We start from the raw sequence: 25,755 nt of genomic DNA, 5'->3' as shown, positions 1-25,755 counted from the left end.
TGATCACCATCCCGGTTAGCTGTCTCTTGCTGGAACAGTATCTACAGGATCCCGGAACGATCTTAGACTGCAAATTGTATATGTCATGAAGACACACGAGTTACTGGTGTTCGGGAGAAAGCATTAATCGGGATGCTGGATATTGAGATCTCACTTTGTCCGCCAAGCACGGTCGGTAGCGAGCCTGGATCGAGGAGCTCAAGATGGCAACAGCCTCTGGCTTTCTTACGATCAATCTGCGGCAATAATGGAGAAAGGGCCAGTTCTCAATTCTCCATACAAGGAGATTGTCTGTCGAGTAGCAGTATGCGCTATGAATAAAATCCGCGAGACATGACTATTATCTGTGACTTGCCGAGTGCCACTCAAGCTGCACTGCAGATTCGTAGCATTGCCGCGAATTCTCCGAATGCTCAGCGAGAATCTTCCAACAATTGTGTGAGTGTATATCGACATTCTACAGAGCCATCTTCGTTCATCGTAAACCGATCAACACAGAGTCACGAGGTTGTTGCGCCAAGTGCAGATGCTAAAGCTGCCCGAGATGGGTGGGATAAGGTATGCTAGAGCGCGCTTTTGATGTGCTCAACTCTGCCAGATGTTTCCTCGGTCGTAGCAAGCATAGATGGCGACAATGCGAGAATTGTGGTTTCGTAGATTCAAGACCACTCTCAGCAAAGATTTCTGGCAAAACGCCTCCCGGCGTGATAGTGGTATGGATCGAGGTTATGGGTATGCGGATGCGAGCATGGAGGTTCAGGAACATGATCAAGCTTGCGAGGAGTTTGGGTCGTCGGGTTGACCGGCGTAGCAAGCAAAGGAGGAAGCCCTCGTCCAGAGTCGTCCAATCTAGGCGATCAATTGGAATGGAGTTCGGGGCTGAATGGTTGGCCGACGGAGCAGGTGCCAGCTTGCGAGGCGAGGCTTGCCACGGCTTGCATTCCAGATGGCACAGACAGCACACGGTCCGGATGCACCTGCACCGCAGCCGCAATGTTCTTGGACACAGTGACATTCAAGTTTGGCCCGCGTCTGAGACACGACACTCACTGCCGTACTGCTCTCCATCTCCACCTACGCGATCAGCTGTGCGCTCTCTGTCGCTTCCATCGCATTTCCTGTGCGACTTCATCTGCCCTACCCTACACGCACACTCAGCCAGCAAACGCCTCTCCCGCCTCGCCTCTCCGAATCCTCTCGAGCCTCGCTCGGGAGTCGGGTGCTCCTTCAACGGCGAGCCCAACAGACAGCGTCTGCAGCCGCAGCCCGTGTTTCCGAGTGACCTTTCCCACGTGCGCGTGACGACAACGCGCCTTCTGCTCATACCCTCTCCAAGGCGCCCAGGTCATGGAGTTGGACTGCTAAGCGAGCGCGAACGCACTTTTGGAATGGGATACTCGGGCATTGCGCCCGGTCTCAGGCCCGCTGTTGAAGCGGACGCACTATTTGCTGGCCTGGACGGACACCGGAGAAAAGAGCAAGAGCATACGTGAGGGACAGACGGTCAAGACCACGAAGAGAAGAGGAGAAAGCGCGGCCACGCCTGCACCCTGGCTGGTGTGAGCATTTCGCCGTACAATTCCCGGTCCGCTCGGCCTAAGGCATACCATGCGCATCCCGATCTTCCTTCAGCTGGCCTCTCTCTTGCTGATATCTTCCCTCATTGGACTTGCCGTCATATCGATCGCAGTATGGATCACGACCCACAACTTCGTGCTCGATATTCGAGCTTCGCGCCTGACGCTCACTGCGAGCCTGAAAGCAGCCGAGTTGGCAAGCAATCTGGACGTCATGCAGACTTCTGCAGGCTTCGTCAGCACGCGAGTTTTAATACAGCAGGCGTTAATCCGATACGACACAGGCGCCAACCCAGACCAGGACTGGAGCGAATCAAAAGACGACCTGCAGGCTGCAATTGGTGGTATGGCGTCACTCGGACAAATTCTCCTTCTTCAGGCCAGGGTATATCCGAAGAACGACGCCGGAGTGAATGGACGATACCCATTACTCAACGTCACTTCTGGAACGAAAAAATACTATTTGCCATACAATTACGCAAATGGGTCATCAGTCCTGCTTGGAGACGAGGGTCCGGCCGCCAATGGGACAGGGTTCCCTACAGCACTGTATCCGGAACTGGTTTATGGTACTGCTGACGGTAACGAGAATTCTCAAGTCACCTTCGATGGTCAAGCGATTACTAGGGAGAGGACATTGGTTCTGGGACCTTGGCCAACTAGCGATACTGTTTCGTTGATGTCTCTCACGCTACCAATCGAGGACAACCTTAACCAAGCAAACATTTTGGGCTATTTGACAGTGGTCATGGACGCTCGGTTGATACTTGACACCGTGCACTCTCGCGAGGGTTTGATGGACACAGGACAAACCCTTCTGGTGTCAGCTGAAAGCGCGACAAACCGATTTCCCGGAGGTCTGAGCAATGCAAGTCTCGGCGACGGCACCAAGGTGCGCTATGTAACACCCGTGGAGAACGACATTGGTGGGAGACATCCAAATAATGTCGATAACTCAACCGAGCCATTCAATTCAAGCACGTTCGCAGCCATCAACAAGGCTCTCGACAATTATGGTAAGAACGAATCTGACCGCTCTGGATCAGCTCTGAGAGCGAAGAACGAAGCGAAGAAAGCCGTCAGCGTTGGCTACGCATTTCCGGACACGACCCTGGTTGACTGGCTGGTTCTCGTTGAACAGTCGCGGGCTGAAGTCTGGCGGCCCATTACCACGCTCCGCAAAGTCATACTTGGATGTCTATTTGCAACATTCGGTCTCATGGTCATCATATCTTTCCCGCTGGCGCTCTTCGCAAGTACTCCCATCTTGCGGCTGCGCGATGCAACGAGGCGGTCTATCGACCCTTCCCACTCGGCTAGTCGTTCGAGTCTGGATTCACTGGGCTACCTTCGCGATGGTCCTGCAGACCAGACAGAACGAGTGGACGAGACGGTGGCGAAAAAGGAAGGCTTCGTCAATCCAATTACACGATGGAAGCTGAATCGTGAGCAACGTTCTCAGGCTAGAGGCGAAGAGCATAGAAAGCGGGCATTCAAAATTCCTGGAAAGGTTAAAGAGCGGAAATGGTGGATTCGAGACGAGCTCACAGATCTTACTTCGACTTTCAACGAAATGTCGGATGAGCTTATGATGCAATATTCCAAGCTCGAGGAAAGGGTTCAGCAAAGAACGGCTGAGTTGGAAGTAAGTAAGAAAGCCGCTGAGGCCGCCAACGAGAGCAAGACACTCTTCATTGCCAACATCTCGCATGAGCTCAAGACGCCTCTGAACGGTATATTAGGCATGTGTGCGGTGTGCATGCAGGAAGAAGATCCACTGCGCCTCAAGCGGTCACTAGGCATCATCTACAAGAGCGGGGACCTGCTGCTGAACCTACTCACGGATCTTCTTACGTTTAGCAAGAATCAAGTTGGCCAGCATCTCAGCCTAGACGAGAAAGAGTTCCGGCTTCGCGACATTCAAAGTCAGGCTTTGGCCATCTTCGACAAACAAGCAAAAGACGGCAAAATCGACCTTCGCGTAGAGTTTGAAGGCATTTCAAACCTCACGGATGACAGTCCTCCGTCAGACCGGCAGTTCGCGCTCGGTCCACTTGATACGGGCCGCATGAGAGACATGATCTTGTGGGGAGATGTGCATCGCATCTTGCAAGTGGTGATCAATTTACTCTCAAACTCACTGAAGTTCACACCTCCGGGCGGATCCGTGGTTCTCACGATAAGAGCTTTGGCCGAGTCTCGGGAGATGGGCAATCGCTCGCCATCGATCAATTCGCGCCAGTCTAGACTGAATTCGTCAAGGCACAGGACATCAGAAGCGCAGACTATCCACTCGCTTGACAGACTTGGTACTGCCAACTCGATCAACCCGAAGGGCAAGCCGTCTCAGGTTTCAATATCAGAGAGGAATGTATCACCACCCCCAGGCCGATACATCTACTTTGAGTTCGAAGTGGCGGATACTGGTCCAGGAATCAAAGAAGATCTTCAGCAGAAGATCTTTGAGCCTTTCGTGCAGGGCGACCTTGGGCTTAGCAAAAAGTTTGGGGGCACCGGCCTAGGCCTCAGCATTTGTTCACAGCTTGCATCGCTCATGAAAGGCTCGATAAGCCTACGCAGCACTGTTGGCCTGGGCAGCACCTTCACGCTCAAAATACCGCTTCGCCACCTGCAGACTCGCGCTGACAGTTCAGCTAGCTCGGCAGTTGAGAGGCCAGGAATTGAAAACGACAAAAGAGCCAACTCGTTCGACGAAGTTAGAGCCTCGCCGAGTGCGTCGATACATGGACCAGTGGAATATGAACCTGCCGCGCCTTCAACTGCTGTGGCAACGGAACAGCCACCAGTCACTGGTGATTTGAACAACTCCAATCCTCGGTTGGTTGGGCTAAGTCAACCTTTTTTCGCCTCCAACCAGCCCCTAGAGTCCCCCGGATCGCAACCAGCGGCGATGGACCAGATAGAGGCTGCAGCCAAGCGAGGCGGCAAGATACGAGTGCTCGTTGCAGAAGACAACAAGGTCAACCAAGAAGTGGTTCTCCGCATGCTGAAACTTGAGGACATCTACGACGTCACGGTTGCTAAGGATGGCCAAGAGGCTCTTGATATTGTCAAGGATACTATGGCAAGCAAAGGACAACCCTTCAACCTCATCTTCATGGATGTGCATATGCCGAACCTTAACGGCATCGAGTCTACAAAAATGATCCGGGAAATGGGGTACAATGCTCCCATTGTGGCTCTCACAGCGTATTCGGAGGAGAAGAACGTAAAGGATTGCCTCGACTCAGGCATGAATTATTTTCTGTAAGTGTCTTGCCGCCTGGGCATAGTCACTCGTTTAATACTGATATCGTGCAGCTCCAAACCGATCCGCCGGCCGCAACTCAAAAAAGTGCTCAAGGAGTATTGCGCTCCAATTCCCGAAGAGCCCGAAGGAACTCCGCCATCCGATGAACGGCGAAGAAGCATCGTCATGGTAAACAACCACGCTGATCCTGCTGCTCCACCGACGTTCGTATCTCGAGAGTTGACTAACGGGCATTTTGAAAATACTACAGACCTCTTCTCCATAAGAGATTCTTCATGTACAACGAACACGACAGACGACAATGTGCGGTCGGTTTCACCGCGGCAAGTGGCATAAACGGGCAGATATACATGTGATGGCTGGCATATTTGATTTTGTGATCGGCGTTTGTGTGGGCATGGTGAAAACAAAGGCATAGTGCCTGGATGCGTGGGTCAGGGTTCTAGGTTTCGATGAATAAGTAATTGAGCGAAGGTGCATGGCGTTGGGAGTCAAATGCAACCGGTACCAGGCAGTGTCGAGAAAAAGACGTGTAGAAGAGGCATTGGTGGGAAAATGGAATGGGGTGGGATGGGAAAGGATGGGTGCTGTAGGTGTTGCTGATTCGTGACGATGAATTCTCTCTGAAATGCATAGGAAATGAGCAAAGATGGTTGCATGTTCAAGCCAAAGCGTGTCTTCACTCACCACACATCACTCACCGAATGTGTCTTCCTTATGTTCTCTCATCGCCGCTGCCTGAGGGTTGCCAAGGCGGCCTGTGCGCGCCGAACGCGTCTCCTACCTGACCTTCTGAAAGCTCTCCGAACATACAAACACGTGTCACAGCCTCCTGACCCCATCAACATCAACATGGACGCACACGGCACGAATCAGCCTGCTGAAGAAGTATGCCGATTCTTCGATTTGCCTCGAGAGTTGCGCGATGACATCTATCGCCTTGCCTTTGCACGCGAGAACGACCACTTCAAGATCATAATGAAGGCGAAATGGATGCAGAACGAGCGGAGCCGACGTGAGATGAATAATGTACGCTCCACTCGTCCTGTGCGCCCTTACCACGTGTATCCAGTACATGCTAACCTCTCCAGCGGCGGCAACTTGGCTACGTACCTCGAGTTGCAAGCCCCTGTCCGCTGCTCGGCATGAGAGTCAACAAGCTGTTCTTTAGAGAAGCTACTTCTCAATGGCTATCTTCCACCACCATAGAGTGTCACGACGGCTTCGACGTCAACAACATGCTTGAGCACTCAACCGCATTGAGAGAGAACATAGTCCACTTCCACGGCGACTGGAACTCATCGACCCTGCTCAGCAAGACCCGATGGCATATGTACAGCTGTTTTCGGGGCCTCGGACTTTGCCAGAATATGAGAAGTCTTCGCCTGGTCGTGTGCGAAGGTGCATTTGAGGCCTTCGAGAATCGCATGTCCTGCGTCGACAATTTCGCCGATGCGGACTTCAAGACGATTATGGAAGTTCGGTCAATGCTGAACATGAAATCGCTGGCGAGCGTCACTCTAGAGCCAGAGAAGAGTAAGCTGGCCGTCTCCGAAGATGAGAGGAAGCTGTGGACGGCAAATGTTGCTGCTCTCGAGACTTACATTAACCGTAAGCTCAAAGAACGCGATGCCAAGAAGAAATTGCAAGCTACCGGAAAGCACGCCCGCGAGGAGGAGCCTTTCGTGGTGAAGCCAACGAAGAAGCTCAAAGCACCCAAGTCCGTTGCTGAGGATGAGATTGCCAAGGACAGCGACTTTCGTGCTGGCCACGATACCACTCATGGGAGCATGGGAGACTGTCGCAGCGTTCTCGGTTTCACACGACACCACCCAGCAGCTGCCGCCATGATCACGACTGCCTTTACCCTTTCCATTGTCAATTCAATTGTTCTGGCAAAACAGCTGCTCTAAGAGCTTGATTTGGGGGCAGACATCCGCCAGTTTCGAGCAACACCTAGACGATGCAGATCAAAACAGAGACACGTGAAATTACAGCTCGGTCTTGTTGAAGATCATTCAGGGCTCAATTGCCAGATTGCGCTCCCGGGATTCTCCCTGCTCTAGTCTTGCTTGATATCTCGAACCGCGTAACGAGCCGTGGTTCTGAACGAGCATCGGACAGCACGGTTTCGCTGCTGAATTGGAACACAATCCTATCACCTACATATGCCACAGCAGAGAGCACAGCTCTCCAGACATTAGCCGAGCACAGAGCATAGACTGCTACCAAGCCTTGGAAGGCAGAAGAGTCTCGGCCTTGATGTACTAGATAATTGATTCCCGCATTATGGCGTGCTCAATAGCCAGATCGCTTTGTCCCATTGCTTACAGCTTATCGCAATCTGTCACTCTTATAATTTGCTATTGATGGTCACGAACGACCCACGCTCAAGAAGCGAGGCACTTCGATACCAAGACCAGGATCGCATAATACTCGCACTCTTTACGGACGGACAAGCGGATCTATTCGAGCAGAAGGCATAGTATGACACCTCTCAAAGCAGGGCTGGTTGTGTGTCTGTTGCCAGGATCAAAATCTCCCAGTCATCATCAAATGACGCACCGAGAATAAGTACGAAATGCCGGTCAGGAATTTCTTGTCGCTTTGATCAGTAGATAGGTATATCAATGACTTGCAAGCAGCGGCGATAGCGCAGATTTGGTTACGCGCTACACTGGCAGAGATTGAAATGAGTGGAGAAGAATGTGCTTGAGGGAGTTGATGGTGTTAAAAAGTAGGCATATTAGATCGATAGATTCTTGGACTTGGGACCGAAATGCAAGGCCTCGGGATCGTAGCAGAGACTTGCGAATCTACCTCCTTTCAGGCGCCCCGATTTGTAGGCTGCTTGGACCTGCCAACAACTCGTGTGTTACTTCCTTCTGCAATGAGTGAGTCACTGCTGTTCTAATCCGTTCTTACATTATCTCGGCACTATACTATATATGTGTTAGTAGTAGTCTAAGCGAAGCCTATAGCGGAGCGCCTAAAACTAAACCGTTCGTCCTCTATACAAATAATCTATACTCTTTTTTACTACTAAACTTCTATATCCTCTAATACTAACTATAAAATCTATACTAACCTCCTTCCTTTTATTAATCTTAAAACTTGAACCTCTTTATCCTACTCTAAGATTCCTCTAAGAATTAATCCTCTTCTTAATCCCTTTCTCTCTTAAATTTTCTTTCCCTACCTCTTCTTCTAACTTCCTATTCCTCGAAATCGTTAGCAAAAAAACCTTATTTACCGATACTATCTACTACTTTCGCTAATTCTTTAAAGAAAACATACTTACTTACCTATAATCTATATATACTATAGGACAGATGTAAGAAGTCGAGCTATTGTGATTATAAACATGTAGCTAGGCGGGGTCGAAAAAATAGTTTACTAACTGATCGTAATTTCATTCGCAATAGACTATAGATCCATGCCTTCGTAATCATCAATGTGTCGAGGAGTCTACCGCATCAGGCTTGTTGTTCCTCCTTCATATCAGTATCAACTGGCTTGCCATCAACATCAGCGACGATCACATCTCCATCACTGTCCTTGGCTTCGGCCTTGACTTCCGCATCCATAGCCTCCTTTAGCTTCTCGACCGCTTTCTCGACATCTTTTGGATCCTTGCCAGGTTTACCAGGCTCAGCCAATTCCACGTCCTCCATCTCGTCTTTTATCTCGACCTTGACGGGCGGCGGCTGCGGAGACTTGCTACGTCCCCTGCCCACCGCGGCCTCCATGTCAAGAACATGGCCCTGTCCAGGTGGTGAAATCGGTTGTGGCCCTGTATCCTCCATTCCGATGACATCAGGTCCGCGCGCATGAACTTCCTCTTCCATACCCTCATCCATTGGCACACCGCCCACGATCGGCTCTCTGCCAACTGCAGCTGCACCTCCTGCAGTCATGGATCTTCTTGGTGTCATTGGTTGTCCTACTGTAGATACTGGTACAACGCCAGCTTCCTGCTCTTGCCGGAGAAGTTCACCTTGAGTGACACCACCTTGTTCCCGCAGCTGCGTGTCAGTCGAAGCGGAGGACGAGCTGCTAGCATCGCTCTGCTCACTAAGCGTAGGCGACGCGATCGGGGACGATGAAGGTTGTGAGGCTGTTGCGCTGGAGATGCCATTTACTGTGACCGTTACAGTCTCAATACTGCCAGCGCCATGAGGGCCTTCAATGGTCTCGGTGCTTTCGCTATGCAGCTCGCCTTGTGACTCAGGTGCAGCAGGCGTAGGGCCAAGAGCGTTCTGCTGATTCCGCAGCCAAGGAATAGGTGTGAGTAGTGCTCCACCAAGACTCTCGTCACTGCCCAGTCCTTCCCTCTCGCTGATTCCATTTACTTGCGCATCGCCATTCGTGAGGAAGCCGCCGTTGATCGGTGTGTGCAGTGCAGGGAGAGGAAAGTCCGAGACGGGCGAGTTGACGGAGACAATGCGATCTAAAGCGCGTAAGTAGGCAGGCAGGAAGCGATAGTGCTTCTTCGGCCGCAGCGCCATCTCCGCAAGTCGCTGGATCGTGTATGGTGGGCTTTCGGCGAAGTCATATTGCAATAGTCTGGTAGATTGTTGGTACATGCTCAGCAATTCGGGCGGCAATGCGCCTTGTTGTGTCTCTGGAGGTGCGAACTGCGGCGGCGGCGGCGGCGGCCTCTCTTCTGTTCTCTGTGAGTCGGAAATGTCATAAGCATGAGGATATGGCGGTCGTCCTGCCGCGATGTCTGTGGGCGCGTCATTTTCTTTCGTACTGCTCTGACTGTTCGAGGGTCGCTCGCTGTCGCTGTCGATATCGGCATCGGCGTCGGTGTTGGTCGCGCTCGTTTCGCTCGTGGGAAGTTGAGGAGGTGGTGTGCTGGCGACTACTGCTGGGTCAAGATCCACTGAACGCCGTACCTCGGAAATGGCAGGCTGAGGCGGCGGTATCGATGGTATGGGAAATTCATTGTGTACGATCTGATTCGCATTAGCAGGCACGTCTCTCGGTGCTGGATTCTGATTCTGGTCCTGAACATACATCATGAAGCCGCTGCAGCAAGCTCTCTAGAACGCGAGGCCATTCAGAGCTGTCGCAAGTCAACTCAACGCCCATGAAGGCGCCCAAAACTTTACCTACATGTCGATTGATCCGTCTTCTGCCGCTCTTTCCAATATCTCCTCGCTAGAAAGCATTATACGAGTGGGATGTGCTGTGGCGCAAGGCTGTCCGGAAAGTTGAGTGGTAAGCTTTCAACGTGCAAGATGAAGGACGCGCATCCGAGGCTTGGCGGCCATTTCGTTGGTTGGACGTCATTGAAGACTAGTGTTTATGTGGCTCGAAGAGCCACAAGTAAAGGCCGAAGAGCTATAAGTAAAGGCTAAGGCGACGAGCAGGGTGGGGTGAGCTAGATTACTATTAGAAACGCTTATAGTAAGATAGTCTAAAATATCTAAAGTAACTACTTCCGGAATACGCCTATAGTAATTACTATCCGGAATACCTATAGCGAGTACTATTCGAAATATCTATAGTATATAGTTCTTTCTAAGTAGGAACGCTTATAGTAAGTACTATCTATAAGGCGTATAGTAAGTCTAATCTAAAACGCCTAAAGTAATTTTAATCTAAAATACTTATAGGAATTCTAATTTAGAATACTTATAATACTAAGTACTATTTAGAACGCGTATAGTAACTCTAATCGGGAGCGCTAATAGTTAGTACTACTATCTATAACGCTTATACTAAGTTTTATTTAGAACACGCTATATAGTAATTCTAATCCGAAACGTATATACTAAGTCCTATCCGGAACGCGTATAGTAAGTACTATCCGGAACGCGTATAGTAAGTACTATCCGGAACGCGTATAGAAAGTCTAATTCGGAACGCTAATAGTAAGTACTATTAAGAACGCTTATAGTAAGTAGTACTATCTAAAATACCTACAGTAAGTACTATTTAGAATACTTATAGCAAGTTATATCCGAAACGGTTATAGTAAATACTACTAAAAACGTTTATAGCGAGTACCCTATATAACGCCTACTACGAGTACCCTATAAAATGCCTATAGCGAGTACTCTATAGAATATATATAGCGAGTAGTACTATCCGGAACGCGTAGGATAAGCCTTATTTTAAACGCTTAGTATAGTTAGTTCTATATAGACCGGAACGTTTCGAACTGTTTATAGTAAGTACCTTATATAACGCCTACTACGAGTACCTTATAAAACGCCTATAGTAAGCACTCTATAGAATATCTATAGCGAGTAGTACTATCCGGAACGCGTAGGATAAGCCTTATTTTAAACGCTTAGTATAGTTAGTCCTATATAAACCGGAACGCGTATACTAAGTCTAATCCAAAACGCTTATAGAAAATCTTATCCGGAATATATAAAGTAAGTCTAAGTCTAATCTAAAACTAAATACTTATATTAACTACTACGAACTATTTATAGCGAGTACCCTGTATAGCGCCTACTACGAGTACCCTATAAAACGCCTATAGCGAGTACTCTATAGAATATCTATAGCGTACTACTATCTAAAATACCTATAGTAAGTACTATTTAGAGTACTTATAGCAAGTTATATCCGAAACGCTTATAGTAAATACTACTAAAAACGGTTATAGCGAGTAGTAGTATTCGAAACGCTTATAGCGGTTACTATCCGAGATATCTATAGCGAGTAGTACTGTCCGGAACGCTTTAGAACGCGCTATATAGCAATTCTAATCCGAAATGCTTATACTAAGTCCTATCTAAAACGCGTATAGTAAGTACTATCCGGAACGCGTATAGTAAGTCTAATTTAGAACGCTAATAGTAAGTACTATTAAGAACGCTTAGGCTTATAGCAAGTAGTACTATCTAAAATACCTATAGTAAGTACTATTTAGAATACTTATAGCAAGTTGTATCCGAAACGCTTATAGTAGATACTACTAAAAATGCTTATAGCGAGTAGCAATATTTGAAACGCTTATAGCGGTAACTATCCGAGATATCTATAGCAAATAGTACTATCCAGAACGCTTATAGTAAGTCTAATCTAAAACGCTTATAGAAAGTCTTATCTTAAATATATAAAGCAAGTCTAAGTGTAATCCGGAACTGGATACTTATATTAAGTACTATCCGGATTCCGGAAGGCTTATAGCGAGTAGTACTGTCCGGAACGCTTATAGTAAATACTATCTAAAGTGCCTATAGTAAATAGTATTCGAACTGTTTATAGCGATTACCCTATAAAACGCCTATAGCGAGTACTCTATAGAATATCTATAGCGTACTGCTGTCTACAACGCCTATACTAAGTTTTATTTAGAACGCGCTATATAGTAATTCTAATCTAAAACGCTTATAGAAACTCTTATCCGGAATATATAAAGTAAGTCTAAGTCTAATCCGAAACTAAATGCTTTTATTAAGCACTATCCGGAAGGCTTATAGCGAGTAGTACTATCCGGAACGCTTATAGTAAATACTATCTAAAACGCCTATAGTTAAATAGTATTCGCACTATTTATAGCAAGTACCTTATATAACGCCTCCTACGAGTACCCTATTAAACGCCTATAGCGAGTACCCTATAGAATATCTATAGCGAGTAGTACTATCCGGAACGCTTATAGTAAATACTATCGAAAACGCCTATATTCGAACTACCTATAGCGAGTAACCTATATAACCTCTACTACGAGTATCTTATAAAACGCCTATAGTAAGCACTCTATAGAATATCTATAGCGAGTAGTACTATCCGGAACGTATAGGACCCTATAAAACGCCTATAGCGTACTACTATTTATAGCCTATACTAATTTTTATTTAGAACGCGCTATATAGTAATTCTAATCCGAAACGCTTATACTAAGTCTTATCCGAAACGCGTATGCCCCACAGCAGCAGCAGGAAAATAAACTGCGAGAGCGGAACGCTTATAGCAAGTATGTACTAAGTCTTATCCGGAACGCGTATAGTAAGTCTAACTCGGAACGCTAATAGTAAGTACTATTAAGAACGCTTATAGCAAGTAGTACTATCTAAAATACTAATAGTAAGCACTATTTAGAATACTTACAGCAAGTTATATCCGAAACGCTTATAGTAAATACTACTAAAAACGCTTATAGCGAGTAGCAATATTTGAAACGCTTATAGCGGTAACTATCCGAGGTATCTATAGCAAATAGTACTATCCGGAACGCTTATAGTAAACACTATCTAAAACGCCTATATTCGAACTACTTATAGCGAGTACCCTATATAACGCCTACTACGAGTACCTTATAAAACGCCTATAGCGAGTACTCTATAGAATACCTATAGCGAGCAGTACTACCCGGAACGCGTAGGATAAGCCTTATTTTAAACGCTTAGTATAGTTAGTCCTATATAAACCGGAACGTATATAGCAAGTCTTATCCGAAACTAAATACCTATATTAAGTACTATCCGGAAGGCTTATAGCGAGTAGTACTATCCGGAACGCTTATAGTAAATACTATCTAAAACGCCTATAGTAAATAGTATTCGAACTACCTATAGCGAGTACCCTATATAACGCCTACTACGAGTATCCTATAGGACGCCTATAGCGAGTACTCTATAGAATATCTATAATACTAAGAATAAGTCTAATTTAGAACGCTTATAATACTAAGTACTATTCGGAACGTATATAGTAAGTCTAATCCGGAGCGCTAATAGTTAGTACTACTATCTATAACGCTTATACTAAGTTTTATTTAAAACGCGCTATATAGTAATTCTAATCTAAACGCTTATACTAAGTCTTATCCGGAACGCGTATAGTAAGTCTAACTCGGAACGCTAATAGTAAGTACTATTAAGAACGCTTATAGTAAGTAGTACTGTCCAAAATACCTATAATAAGTACTATTTAGAACACTTATAGTAAGCTATATCCGATACGCTTAGCCTTTCGAGTATACCGCCTCGAGTAAATATCCCCGGATTAGGCGTAAACGACTATATAGCCTCGAGTAAATACTACCGGATCGGGCGTAAAAGATATATACAGTATCGGAAATACTACTATTATAGCGGCGAAGCCTTACAATACATACTACGACTACTATGTCCTCCGAACCGGTCGCGAACTAAGGAGTTTTAACGTTCCTCGGATATAGCTAATTAGAGGCGGCTTTTAGATCGTTTTAAGCCGTACTAAGCCTAAAGTAGACCTACGGTTTGTTAAGTTATTATTATATTAGAGATAGCGTAACCGCGTAATACCGCCGCGAGCAAATACCGCCGGATTAGGCCTAAAAGTTAGATATACCCTTCCGGAATACTACTATCGCGGCGGCAACGCGTTATAATATAGACTCCGCGCAATACCGCCGCGAGCAAACACCGCCGGATAAGGTATATACGACGAAGACGCCCTTTTCGAGACTACTATCGAAGTTATAGCTCGTCGCGGTATATACTGCGACGTCTACGCCCTTCCGGATCGTAGAGGTATTAACGTTCCTCGCGTCTACTAATTAGAGGCCGCGGTTGGCCTATTTTAAGCCGCACTAAGCCTAAAGGGGCCCCAACTTTTGTTAAGTTATTATATTTTAGATAATACTAAAAAGTAATATTAATCCGGAACGCGTTATAGATATTAGAAAGCACTATTTAGAAACGCTTATAGCGAGCACTATTAGGAACGCTTATAGCAAGATAGTCTTAAATATCTATAGTAACTACTTCCGGAATATGCCTATAGTAATTACTATCCGGAATACCTATAGCGAGTACTATTCGAAATATCTATAGTAAGTAGTTCTTTCCGAGTTAGAACGCTTATAGTAAGTACTACCTATAAGGCGTATAGTAAGTACTACCTATAAGGCGGATACTAAGTCTAATCTAAAACGCCTATAGTAATTTTAATCTAAAACACTTATAGGGATTCTTATTTAGAACGCTTATAATACTAAGTACTATTCGGAACGCGTATAGTAAGTCTAATCCGGAGCGCTAATAGTTAGTACTACTATCTATAACGCCTATACTAAGTTTTATTTAGAAGGCGCTATATAGTAATTCTAATCCGAAACGCTTATACTAAGTCTTATCCGGAACGCGTATAGTAAGTACTATCCGGAACGCGTATAGTAAGTACTATCCGGAACGCGTATAGTAGGTCTAATTCGGAACGGTAATAGTAAGTACTATTACGAACGCTTATAGTAAGTAGTACTTTCTAAAATACCTATAGTAAGTACTATTTAGAATACTTATAGCAAGTTATATCCGAAACGCTTATAGTAAATACTACTAAAAACGCCTATAGCGAGTAGTAATATTCGAAACGCCTATAGCGGTAACTATCTAAGATATCTATAGCGAGTAGTACTATCCGGAACGCGTAGAACAAGCCTTATTTTAAACGCTTAGTATAGTTAGTTCTATATAAACCGGAACGCGTATAGCAAGTCTGATCCGAAACGCTTATCGGTATTCGAACTGCTTATAGCGAGCGCTAAGTACCCTATATAACGCCTACTACGAGTACCTTATAAAACGCCTATAGCGAGTACTCTATAGAATACCTATAGCGAGTAGTACTATCCGGAACGCGTAGGATAAGCCTTATTTTAAACGCTTAGTATAGTTAGTCCTATATAGGCCGGAACGCGTATAGCAAGTCTAATTTAAAACGCTTATAGAAAGTCTTATCCGGAATATATATAGTAAGTCTAAGTGTAATCCGAAACTAAATACTTATATTAGGTACTACCCGGAAGGCCTAAAGCGAGTAGTACTATCCGGAACGCTTATAGCAAATACTATCTAAAACGCCTATAGCTAAATAGTATTCGAACTATTTATAGCAAGTACCCTATATAACGCCTACTACGAGTGCCCTAAAAAACGCCTATAGCGAGCCGGAATGCGCCAATAGTAATTGCTATCCGGAATACCTATAGCGAGTACTATTCGAAATATCTATAGTAAGTAGTTCTTTCCGAGTCGGAACACTTATAGCAAGTACTGCCTACAAGGCGTATAGTAAGTCTAATTCAAAACGCTTATAGCAACTTTAATCGAAAACAACTATAGGAATTCTAATTTGGAACGCTTATAATACTAAGTACTATTCGGAACGCGTATAGTAAGTCTAATCCGGAGCGCTAACAGTTAGTACTACTATCTATAACGCCTATACTAAGTTTTATTTAGAACGCGCTATATAGTAACTCTAATACGGATCGCCTATACTAAGTCTTATCCGAAACGCGTATAGTAAGTACTATCCGAAACGTGTATAGTAAGTCTAATATAGAACGCTAATAGTAAGTACTACTAAGAACGCCTATAGCAAGTAGTACTTTCTAAAATACCTATAGTAAGTACTATTTAGAATACTTATAGCAAGTTATATCTGAAACGCCTATAGTAAATGCTACTAAAAACGCTTATAGCGAGTAGTATTATTCGAAACGCTTATAGCGGTAACTATCCGAGATATCTATAGCGAGTAGCACTATCCGGAACGCCTATAGCAAATACTATCTAAAACGCCTATAGGCTATAGTAAATAGCATTAGAACTACTTTTAGCGGACACCCTATATAACGCCTACTACGAGTACCTTATAAAACGCCTATAGCGAGCACTCTATAGAACACCTATAGCGAGTAGTACTATACGGAACGCGTAGGAGTCGGTAGGACAAGCCTTATTTTAAACGCTTAGTATAGTTAGTCCTATATAAACCGGAACGCGTATACTAAGTCTAATCTAAAACGCTTATAGAAAGTCTTATCCGGAATGTATAAATTAAGTCTAAGTCTAATCCGAAACTAAATACTTATATTAAGCACTATCCGGAAGGCCTATAGGCTAAGACTATAGCGAGCAGCACTATCCGGAACGCTTATAGTAAGTACTATCTAAAACGCCTATAGTTAAACAGCATTCGAACTATCTATAGCGAGTACCCTATATAACGCCTACTCTAAGTACCCTATAGAACGCCTATAGCGAGTACTCTATAGAACATCTATAGCGAGCAGTACTATCCGGAACGCGTAGAATAAGCTAACTGTTACTAACAACGCCTATAGTAAGGCTAACTTAGAGCACTTATAATAGTAAGTACTATTCGGAACGCGTATAGTAAGTCTAATCCAGAGCGCTAACAGTTAGCACTACTATCTAAAACGCCTATACTAAGTTCTTCTTAGAACGCGCTATATAGCAATTCTAATCCGAAACGCTTATACTAAGTCTTATCCGGAACGCGTAGAGTAAGTACTATCCGGAACGTATATAGCAAGTCTAATTCGGAACGCTAATAGTAAGTACTACTAAGAACGCTTAAAGCAAGTAGTACTATCTAAAATACCTATAGCAAGTGCTATTTAGAATACCTATAGTAAGTCTAATCCAAAACGCCCGAAACGCCTATAGCAAATACTGCTAAAAACGCTTATAGCGAGTAGTAATATTCGAAACGCTTATAGCGATAATTATCCGAGATATCTTTAGCGAGTAGTACTTTCCGGAACGCTTATAGTAGATACTATCTAAAACGCCTATAGTTACTAAATAGTATTCGAACTACTTATAGCGAGTACCTTATATAACGCCTACTGCGAGTACCTTATAAAACGCCTATAGCGAGTACTCTATAGAATATCTATAGCGAGTAGTACTATCCGAAACGCGTAGGCTAAGCCTTTCGAGCATACCGCCTCGAGCAAATACCGCCGGATTAGGTATAAACGACCGATATAGCATCGGAAATAATACTATCGTAGCCTTACGATATATACTACGACTCCTACAATCTCCGAACCGCTTACGAACTATATACTACGACTCCTATAATCTCCGAACCGCTCGTAAACTAAGAAATTTTAAAGTTCCTCGGCTATAGCTAAGTAGAGTCGGCTTTTAGCTTATTTTAAGCCGTAGTAAGCCTAAAGGGGCCGTAAGTACCCTATAAAACGCCTATAGCGAGTACTCTATAGAATACCTATAGCGAGTAGTGCTATCCGGAACGCGTAGGACAAGCTAACTACTATCTATAACGCCTATAGAAAGTCTAATTTAGAACGTTTATAATAGTAACTTAGTAAGTACTATTCGGAACGCGTATAGCAAGTCTAATCCGGAGCGCTAATAGTTAGTACTACTATCTATAACGCTTATACCAAGTTCTATTTAGAACGCGCTATATAGCAATTCTAATCCGAAACGCCTATACTAAGTCTTATCCGAAACGCGTAGAGTAAGTACTATCCGGAACGCGTATAGTAGGTCTAATTTAGAACGGTAATAGTAAGTACTATTACGAACGCTTATAGTAAGTAGTACTTTCTAAAATACCTATAGTAAGTACTATTTAGAATACTTATAGCAAGTTATATCCAAAACGCTTATAGTGAATACTACTAAAAACGCCTATAGCGAGTAGTAATATTCGAAACGCCTATAGCGGTAACTATCTAAGATATCTATAGCGAGTAGTACTATCCGGAACGCGTAGGACAAGCCTTATTTTAAACGCTTAGTATAGTTCGTCCTATATAAACCGGAACGCGTATAGCAAGTCTAATAATCTAATCCGAAACGCCTACAGAAAGTCTTGTCCGGAATGTATAAAGTAAGTCTAAGTCTAATCCGAAACTAAATACTTATACGAAGCACTATCCGGAAGGCCTATAGCGAGTAGTACTATCCGGAACGCTTATAGCAAATACTATCTAAAACGCCTATAGTTAAATAGCATTCGAACTATCTATAGCGAGTACCCTATATAACGCCTATAGCGAGTACTCTATAGAATATCTATAGCGAGTAGTACTATCCGGAACGCGTAGGATAAGCTAACTATCATTTATAACGCCTATAATAGGTCTAATTCAGAACGCTTATAATACTAAGTACTATTTAGAACGCGTATAGTAAGTCTAATAACTCTAATCCGGAGCGCTAACAGTTAGTACTACTGTCTATAACGCCTATACTAAGTTTCATTTAGAACGCACTATATAGCAATTCTAATCCGAAACGCTTATACTAAGTCTTATCCGGAACGCGTATAGTAAGTCTAATTCAGAACGCAAATAGCAAGTACTATTAAGAACGCTTATAGCAAGTAGTACTATCTAAAATACCTATAGTAAGTGCTATTTAGAATACTTATAGCAAGTCTAATCCGAAACGCTTATAGTAAATACTACTAAAAACGCTTATAGCGAGTAGTAATATTCGAAACGCTTATAGCGGTAACTGTCCGAGATAGCTATAGCGAGTAGTCCTATCCGAAACGCTTATAGCAAATACTATCTAAAACGCCTATAGTTAAATAGGATTCGAACTATTTATAGCGAGTACCTTATCTAACGCCTACTATAAGTACCCTATAAAACGCCTATAGCGAGTAGTACTATCCGGAACGCGTAGGATAAGCCTTTCGAGCCTACCGCTCCGAGTAAATACCGCCGGATTAGGCGCGAACGATACCGCCTCGAGCAAAAAACGCCGCCGGATTAGGCGTAAACGACGGAGACGGCCTCGGAAACACTGCTATCGCGGCGCCGGAGCGTTATAGTCGATCCTACGACTCCTACGCCTTCCGGACCGCGCGAGAATCGAGAAATTTTAAAGTTCCTCGCCGCCGACTAATTAGAGTCGGCTTTTCGGTCGTTTTGAGCCGTACTAAGCCTAAAGGGGCCCCAACTTTTGTTAAGTTGTTATATTATTGAAGCCAAGTCGCCTATTCTTTCGTAGTACAGCAGCTAGGTACAAAATACCTGCGACAATGATAGAGAAGGTCAAAGGTGTCGTCTGCACGGCTCTGAATGTGCAGTCTACTTGCATGAGTGGGTATCATGGTCTGGCAACGGACTGGAATGTATGCTGGGTTTTGCAGACACGTGAGAATGCCAAGGAAAGCATAACCGGAGTGCGTGTCTGCACAGTTTACTAGGCAGATTGCTCCTCTTTTACTCCTATAGGATCTAAATAGTATCCCTATACCGCTATAAGCTAGTATGTCTCTTATTGTCTAGTTGCCGCCTAAATTAGTAAGTACTATCGCCTTCGGACCTTAGCTCTTTTATCCTTATTTATCTTCTTCTTTCTCTCGTAGTCTTATATTAAATTCTTCTTCGTAGAGTACTCCTCTTTAGTCTTACGCTTTTTAGTTAGATGCTTAGGTAAAACAAACTCGCGGTCTTTAGTTCTATCTTCTATTTAGCGCGTAGCGCGCTTCTCTCTTACTATTATAAGGAAAAGGGGCAGGGGCGTAGCGTATAGTAGTTATTATAGGCATAGGTATAGAGGAAGAAGTTAAAAGATATAAGAATATCGCAAAGCCCTAATTGTTACCGCCTACGTAATATTATATAAGTAAGCTTTCGTAACTATAGTAACTACGCCCTAGTAATAGTAACTACGCCCTAGTAATAGCAACTACGCCCTAGTAATAGCAATAGAGCGTACTAGTAGTAAATATAACCTAGTTACTATTATAGCCGGCAATCGTAGCTACTAGTAGTAGTCGAATAAGAGTATCCTTATAGTAAAACTACGCTATAGTAATAGTAACTACGCCCTAGTAATAGTAATAGAGCATAGTAAATATAATATAGTTACTATTATAGCCGGTAATCGTAGCCGGTAGTCGAATAAGAGTATCCTTATAGTAAAACTAATATAGTCTCTAGTTTAAACTAGGAATCTATACAGTTCGAAAAAACCAAACTAGAACTAGGGAGCTAGTTCGCCGCTAAGAAACCAAACTATATACGTTTAGTAGTTCGGAAACCGAACTACTGCGGGGTCTAGTTGTAAGAGGTAAGTACCGAAGCGTAGCATCTTCTACAAACTTTCTTTAGCACTGTCAAGTCTCTAGAGAAGACGGAAAGATCATTACATTAGTGAACCGTTGATTTCCAAATTCTGCCTCCCACCTCCAACTCCGTCCGCAATGCAGAAATATGGCCCAGTCCAGACCTTTCCAGTCAAGCATAAGATTGTAGTCATCACTGGAGGCGGATCTGGAATGGGCTTCGCCCTTGCTCGTCTCTGTCACGAAGGCGGAGCAAAAGTCCTGATCGGCGACCTAAAACTGGTGCAGGAAGGATAGTCCAAGCTGCTGGGCAAATATGATCCCTCTCCCAGACCAGAAGCGGACTTGACCCGCGTTCGGACTCTGCTCCGGCATGACCGAGGGAAGGAGTGGTCGTAAGTTGGAACCGCTTGCCAAAAAAGAGCATGTGTCTCGATAGGTTCGTGTCAATCAGATCCGACGCTGCCTTGCTCACGTTCCTGTTGTTGCAACCATTGCTGATGGTTTGGGTGGTCGGGGTTCTCTTCCGGGGGAGGGGTGCCCGGTCCAGGGAGTGGCGTGGGAAGGGGGGTAATTTGCAAGGCTTTCAGGATTTGCAGCATTTCCCACTGCTTTCCATATTCCTTCATTCGCTTGCAGCGCCTTCTCAAGTCGGCGCACACTTTATTACTGGGGATTGCTCCGGTGTAGTGCCATTTGGGCTGAGGGCGATGCACGTCGGCGCGCATATGCAACCATTTCCGCAAGCTTTCCATACTCCGCTGCGGCTGATTCGACGTGTTAAATCGGATGACCAGATGATGATTCTTCTTCAGATTGCGCTCTTCGTGTGGCGGGACACGAGACATCCACAGTAATAGGCCGTCAAAATTGAAGTCCGTGACTGCGCACCTGATGGGACATAGCGAGTGGATTAAGGGTAGCACCTCGTTGCGGACCTGGCGCGAGGTGCGAGTGAGGGCATGTGGTATTTTCCGCTCCTCGACGGTATTCGGGGGCAAAATGTGGATGACGACTCCGTCCAGAGCCAATTTGTAGACTTCGATGCGCAGTTCAGCGGGCAAGTCGAAGAAGGTGACTCTTGGGGTGTGGAATGGCGGGGGCTTTGGCGGAGCTGGGGCCAGAGCGGGCAGCAGTCGTGGTAGGGCCATGGTGGTGGGATGGAAAGAAGTTGGAGCAGAGGGGTGGGGAGTGCAGGTGATTTTGTATGGGCGCTAGTGTCATGTTCCAGGATGCGGGCGTGCGAGGAGTGGAGCGAGTGGTACAGGCGCGCCACGCAGAGGGCACCACTGACACGGATGGGCTGGCCAGACTGGCGCACGTCTCGCGGCGCCGCGCGCTGACGAGGCTCGGTGCAAGACTGGCGCTGGCACGGAGGATGAAAGGACAGGAGACAATGCGGGAAAGGCTCGCTCCCAGAAGGCAGGCCGACCGATCTTCTTCCGTGGCGTAGACGTGAGGGCCGAGGAGTGCAAGGCAAGAGAGCAAGAACAGCTCAGCAAATGCAAAGTGAGGTCTGGTCCAGCGGGTCATGGCGCTGGGCTCCGGCAAGAGCAAGCGCGCATGCGGGCGCTCCCGCGGCGAACCTTCCTATAATCAGGTACGCGTCTGGGAATACGAATCAACACAGTTTGATGACCCGGCGGACTTGGCATGGAACACACATTATGATTAGAATATCAGAGGTTGAGGCTATCGATCGCATGAAACATGTGACGCATAGCTGAGGTCACATGACTCTTGGCAGCGCACGTGACTCTCGGCAAAACTAGGGAAATATCAACACCTATTCTTACCGCCTTTTTAGATAGAACTAGTCAATTAGAACTACTATAATAGACACCCTTAAACAGTATTACAATATAACTAATAAGAAGGGCGCGTTACAGTTATAAGCCCGGGTTTTACCCGCGGTATTAGAGACTAAGAAAGGAGGAAGAATTTTCTATTCTACGAGCAATAATATTAGTAAAAGGAAATTAGTTTCTACGATACTAAACAACTAACTAAAGCACCTACTATCTCTTTAAGATTATTAACATGTCTTCAATAATGGCCCTCTTATTAGCTAGCCGTCTTAGTAGTACTAAATACATTACCCTTCGAGGCCCGAACGACTAGGATCGATAGTACGAGCAAACTAAGACTTATCTAATAGGTTACGAGACCTAGCTATATACTAATCCGTATACTACGCTGCCTATAGAGCCAATTCAGCCTGCTCTACTAGTTGTAGATAAAGAACGCCTATAGGACGACTAAGTCTACTAATAGGCAATCCGTTTAGAAAAGGATTTCTATAATGTCTATATAGCTAAGTTTAATAGGTTTAGAACAGCCCGTAGCAAGACCCTCGAGTACCTAGCAACCACAATAGATATCCGCTATTACTTAGAGATCACTAATAACAATAAGCTGTCCCTACTAACCCTTCGATTGATTATAATACGACTAAAGGATAAGCTAGCGCTAAATACTTAGTAGCAAAGAACTAACTTAGTTAAAGAGCTAAATCGTTTGATCAACTTAAGGCAGGTAAAGGATCCTAAGCAGTAGTATAAGGAATAGCTTAATCTATACAAAATTATAAAGAGGATATAGTATATAGAACTTAATAATATAGTTGTTTACCTCTATACTATAGTAGCTAATATAGATGAAACCTATAGCAAAGGACTCTATATAATGCACTAGGCCTTACTAAACACTACCCACTTCTATTAGCTAATTAGTATAGTACGAGATTATGCCCGAAACATATCAGGTCTATTAACAAAGCGGGGAGCCTTATTTAGCATTACCTACGACGCGGAGACTAGTAAATCTAATGCCGCCCTTTAAGGAGCCTCCGAAAACAAGGACAATAAGGACAAGAAGGACAAGAAGGGCGCCCGTACTCCGAAATCCTGTATAGAACTCACTAGCATTGGTAAGAAGAAGGCATATAAGAACCGTAGCAAGTGCTTAGTAGTTAACTATCGCCTATAAGATAAGGTTGAAGAGAAGGATAAGGATACTAAATAGCAAGGCAAGCTGAATTACTTTGAAGGCTACTTACGACGAAACAAGGACTTCTGCTTAAGACAAGCCAGCTTCTACAAGGACCTACTAGCTATCAAGATTGCTTAGCAGCATTATAGATATAGCAAGGCTAATAATGATATACCTAACAAGTTATTACTAGCCTGCTTCTTTAGCCCTAACACTCTATTATTATCCTTTATAGGAACAATTAGATATAGGCAAGTTAGCATAGGGATATCTATTAGAAAATGGAACCCTTTTAATGGACTAATATATAATAGTAGCTCAAACTGCTACATTATCAACTATCTAGGTCGATTCAACTTTGCTCCTCTCTTCCTGCTATTAAGGTCTATAGTAGCAACCGGAATAGGCTATAATAGGGTCGTAGCTATTAGAAAGGCATTATTCACAGTCAAGGCTGTTAGTGGCAGGCCCCTACAGATTGAACTAGGAGAATGCCTATACATTCTAAACTTCTATACTAATATAGTCGGTAGAGCCCTATTCTTCTAGCGAGGATACAAACATTAGGAAATTAATAACACCCTATACGACCCTTAATAGAAGCCTCTAGTTAAGTTTATTAGACTAGATAATTAGATGCCATACTTTAACATAGTTAGTATAGTGGATAATATACCTTTACTAACTAAGTAGCTAGCTAATATAGAAGGCCGACCACTCAAATACCTATTTTAACTTAGCAAACTATTAGTATACGTAACGGCTCGCCGCTCCGCATGCCTACTGCTACCGAGGCAGCTCACTCTCTAGCAAATACATAAGATCTTTAGGCACCTAGGTACAGAACGAGCAGAAGAGCTAGTTGATAGGGTTAATAGTATAATGCGGGACCTCTCATATAGAAATAAGGTACTAAGAACACCACTTTGTCTAGTATATGCATAAGCTAAAGGCAAGAAGCTTATATCTAGAAGGCTACGAAAGCATAATGTGTCCATTCTTACACTATATAGCTACATTGCTGCTAATCTAATGCAACTAGATCCAGCCTATAATAGCGACTAGTACATCTTCTACGCATACGACCTAAATACTAGACTATACTTTACATAGATAATAAGTAATCGTTAGGAGTTAATACTCCTTTAGTGCTAGAACTAGTTAGCTACCTTCGTACGTAGCATTAGCAGAGATATTATCTGTTTGTTATCTAATAATAAAGGAGGTATATTAGGCTTTCGGTTTCGATCCTATCTACGCAATAACTATACTACTTAGAGGCTAACAGCACTATACACGTTAGAGCAGGACCTAGCTAAGCGAGCAGGCCGTACTATTATTAAGGTAGCTCGAGCCTTAATAATACATACTAGGTTCCTACACAGCCTATAGCTAGAAGCAGTTTATATAGCAACCTTCCTAGCTAATAGGTTACCAAGATTACGCAATACTAACCTACTAATACGTACACTATACGAGATTGGGACTAGACATAAGCCAAATGTAGCACACATCTATCAGTTTGGAGCAAGAGTATACCTAGTAATCTACGGCACCGAGATAGCTAACGGTAAGAGGAAGGCTATACTGCTAAATACTATGAAAGTAGCCTTACGAATATATATTAGATACCTCTGTAGATACGAAGGACACTCTATCTATCGGATTTGGGTGCCTTTACGAATAACGGTGCTACGTACAAGAGATGTTATATTTAATAAGACCAGGTTCTATAATAGATATAACGCTAACCTAGGCGTTACTATAACTAACTAAGAACTAGCTCAATTCAGTAATCTCGAAGAGCTATAAGCACTAGCCTCGGAGCATCAATTTGACGATCTTCGAGAAGCATACGACACACTACTAGACCTAGTACGGTTTAGAGCTAAGGGGGTAGAAACACTAATAGGACCTAGCCGGCTTATAATAGTCGACCCTGCGAGGCTAGCAGATAAACCTATTAGACAAGAACTACCTTAACAATCATCGCCGATACTACTAACTAAGCTATAGCTCGTATAGGTGCCGAAGAGGCTACGTTTGGATCTCACTAATTAGAGATTATATAAGCCTGAATTAGGGGAAGTACCT

General features: G+C 44.4%; 5 protein-coding genes across 5 annotated transcripts; 3 read left to right on the top strand and 2 right to left on the bottom strand.

Moving 5' to 3' along the window:
- Window positions 1-267: 267 nt before the first annotated feature.
- MYCFIDRAFT_211207 (uncharacterized protein) lies at window positions 268-1,472 on the top strand (the record flags this gene model as incomplete). The annotated part of the gene is made up of 1 exon (XM_007928134.1): window positions 268-1,472. A coding segment is annotated over exon 1 (912 nt), but the record flags the coding sequence as incomplete, so codon positions are not given.
- Window positions 1,473-1,608: 136 nt separating this feature from the next.
- Window positions 1,609-5,538, top strand: MYCFIDRAFT_58316 (uncharacterized protein; the record flags this gene model as incomplete). The annotated part of the gene is made up of 2 exons (XM_007927701.1): window positions 1,609-4,844; window positions 4,899-5,538. 2 exons carry the CDS (start codon window positions 1,609-1,611, stop codon window positions 5,182-5,184), a joined length of 3,522 nt encoding a protein of 1,173 aa, XP_007925892.1. The 3' UTR covers window positions 5,185-5,538.
- Window positions 5,539-7,335: 1,797 nt separating this feature from the next.
- MYCFIDRAFT_174456 (uncharacterized protein) lies at window positions 7,336-7,762 on the top strand (the record flags this gene model as incomplete). The annotated part of the gene is made up of 7 exons (XM_007928133.1): window positions 7,336-7,362; window positions 7,395-7,462; window positions 7,494-7,512; window positions 7,546-7,575; window positions 7,607-7,645; window positions 7,695-7,718; window positions 7,748-7,762. The coding sequence occupies 7 exons, from the start codon at window positions 7,336-7,338 to the stop codon at window positions 7,760-7,762; spliced, it is 222 nt and encodes a 73-aa protein (XP_007926324.1).
- Window positions 7,763-8,243: 481 nt separating this feature from the next.
- Window positions 8,244-10,055, bottom strand: MYCFIDRAFT_215143 (uncharacterized protein). Its single transcript, XM_007928132.1, has 3 exons — window positions 9,970-10,055; window positions 9,871-9,919; window positions 8,244-9,809 (listed from the first exon to the last, which is right to left on the bottom strand). Exons 1-3 carry the CDS (start codon window positions 10,023-10,025, stop codon window positions 8,325-8,327), a joined length of 1,590 nt encoding a protein of 529 aa, XP_007926323.1. The 5' UTR covers window positions 10,026-10,055; the 3' UTR covers window positions 8,244-8,324.
- A 10,666-nt stretch (window positions 10,056-20,721) lies between these two features.
- On the bottom strand, window positions 20,722-25,516 carry MYCFIDRAFT_174453 (uncharacterized protein; the record flags this gene model as incomplete). Its single annotated transcript, XM_007928131.1, has 7 exons — window positions 20,722-20,878; window positions 20,914-21,101; window positions 21,132-21,709; window positions 21,750-22,207; window positions 22,299-22,362; window positions 22,388-22,438; window positions 25,501-25,516. 7 exons carry the CDS (start codon window positions 25,514-25,516, stop codon window positions 20,722-20,724), a joined length of 1,512 nt encoding a protein of 503 aa, XP_007926322.1.
- Window positions 25,517-25,755: the final 239 nt, after the last annotated feature.

The sequence above is a fragment of the Pseudocercospora fijiensis genome (assembly GCF_000340215.1).
Source record: "Pseudocercospora fijiensis CIRAD86 unplaced genomic scaffold MYCFIscaffold_4, whole genome shotgun sequence".
Classification (NCBI taxonomy): Eukaryota; Fungi; Ascomycota; class Dothideomycetes; order Mycosphaerellales; family Mycosphaerellaceae; genus Pseudocercospora; species Pseudocercospora fijiensis.
This window is presented reverse-complemented; position numbering and strand designations above follow the sequence as displayed.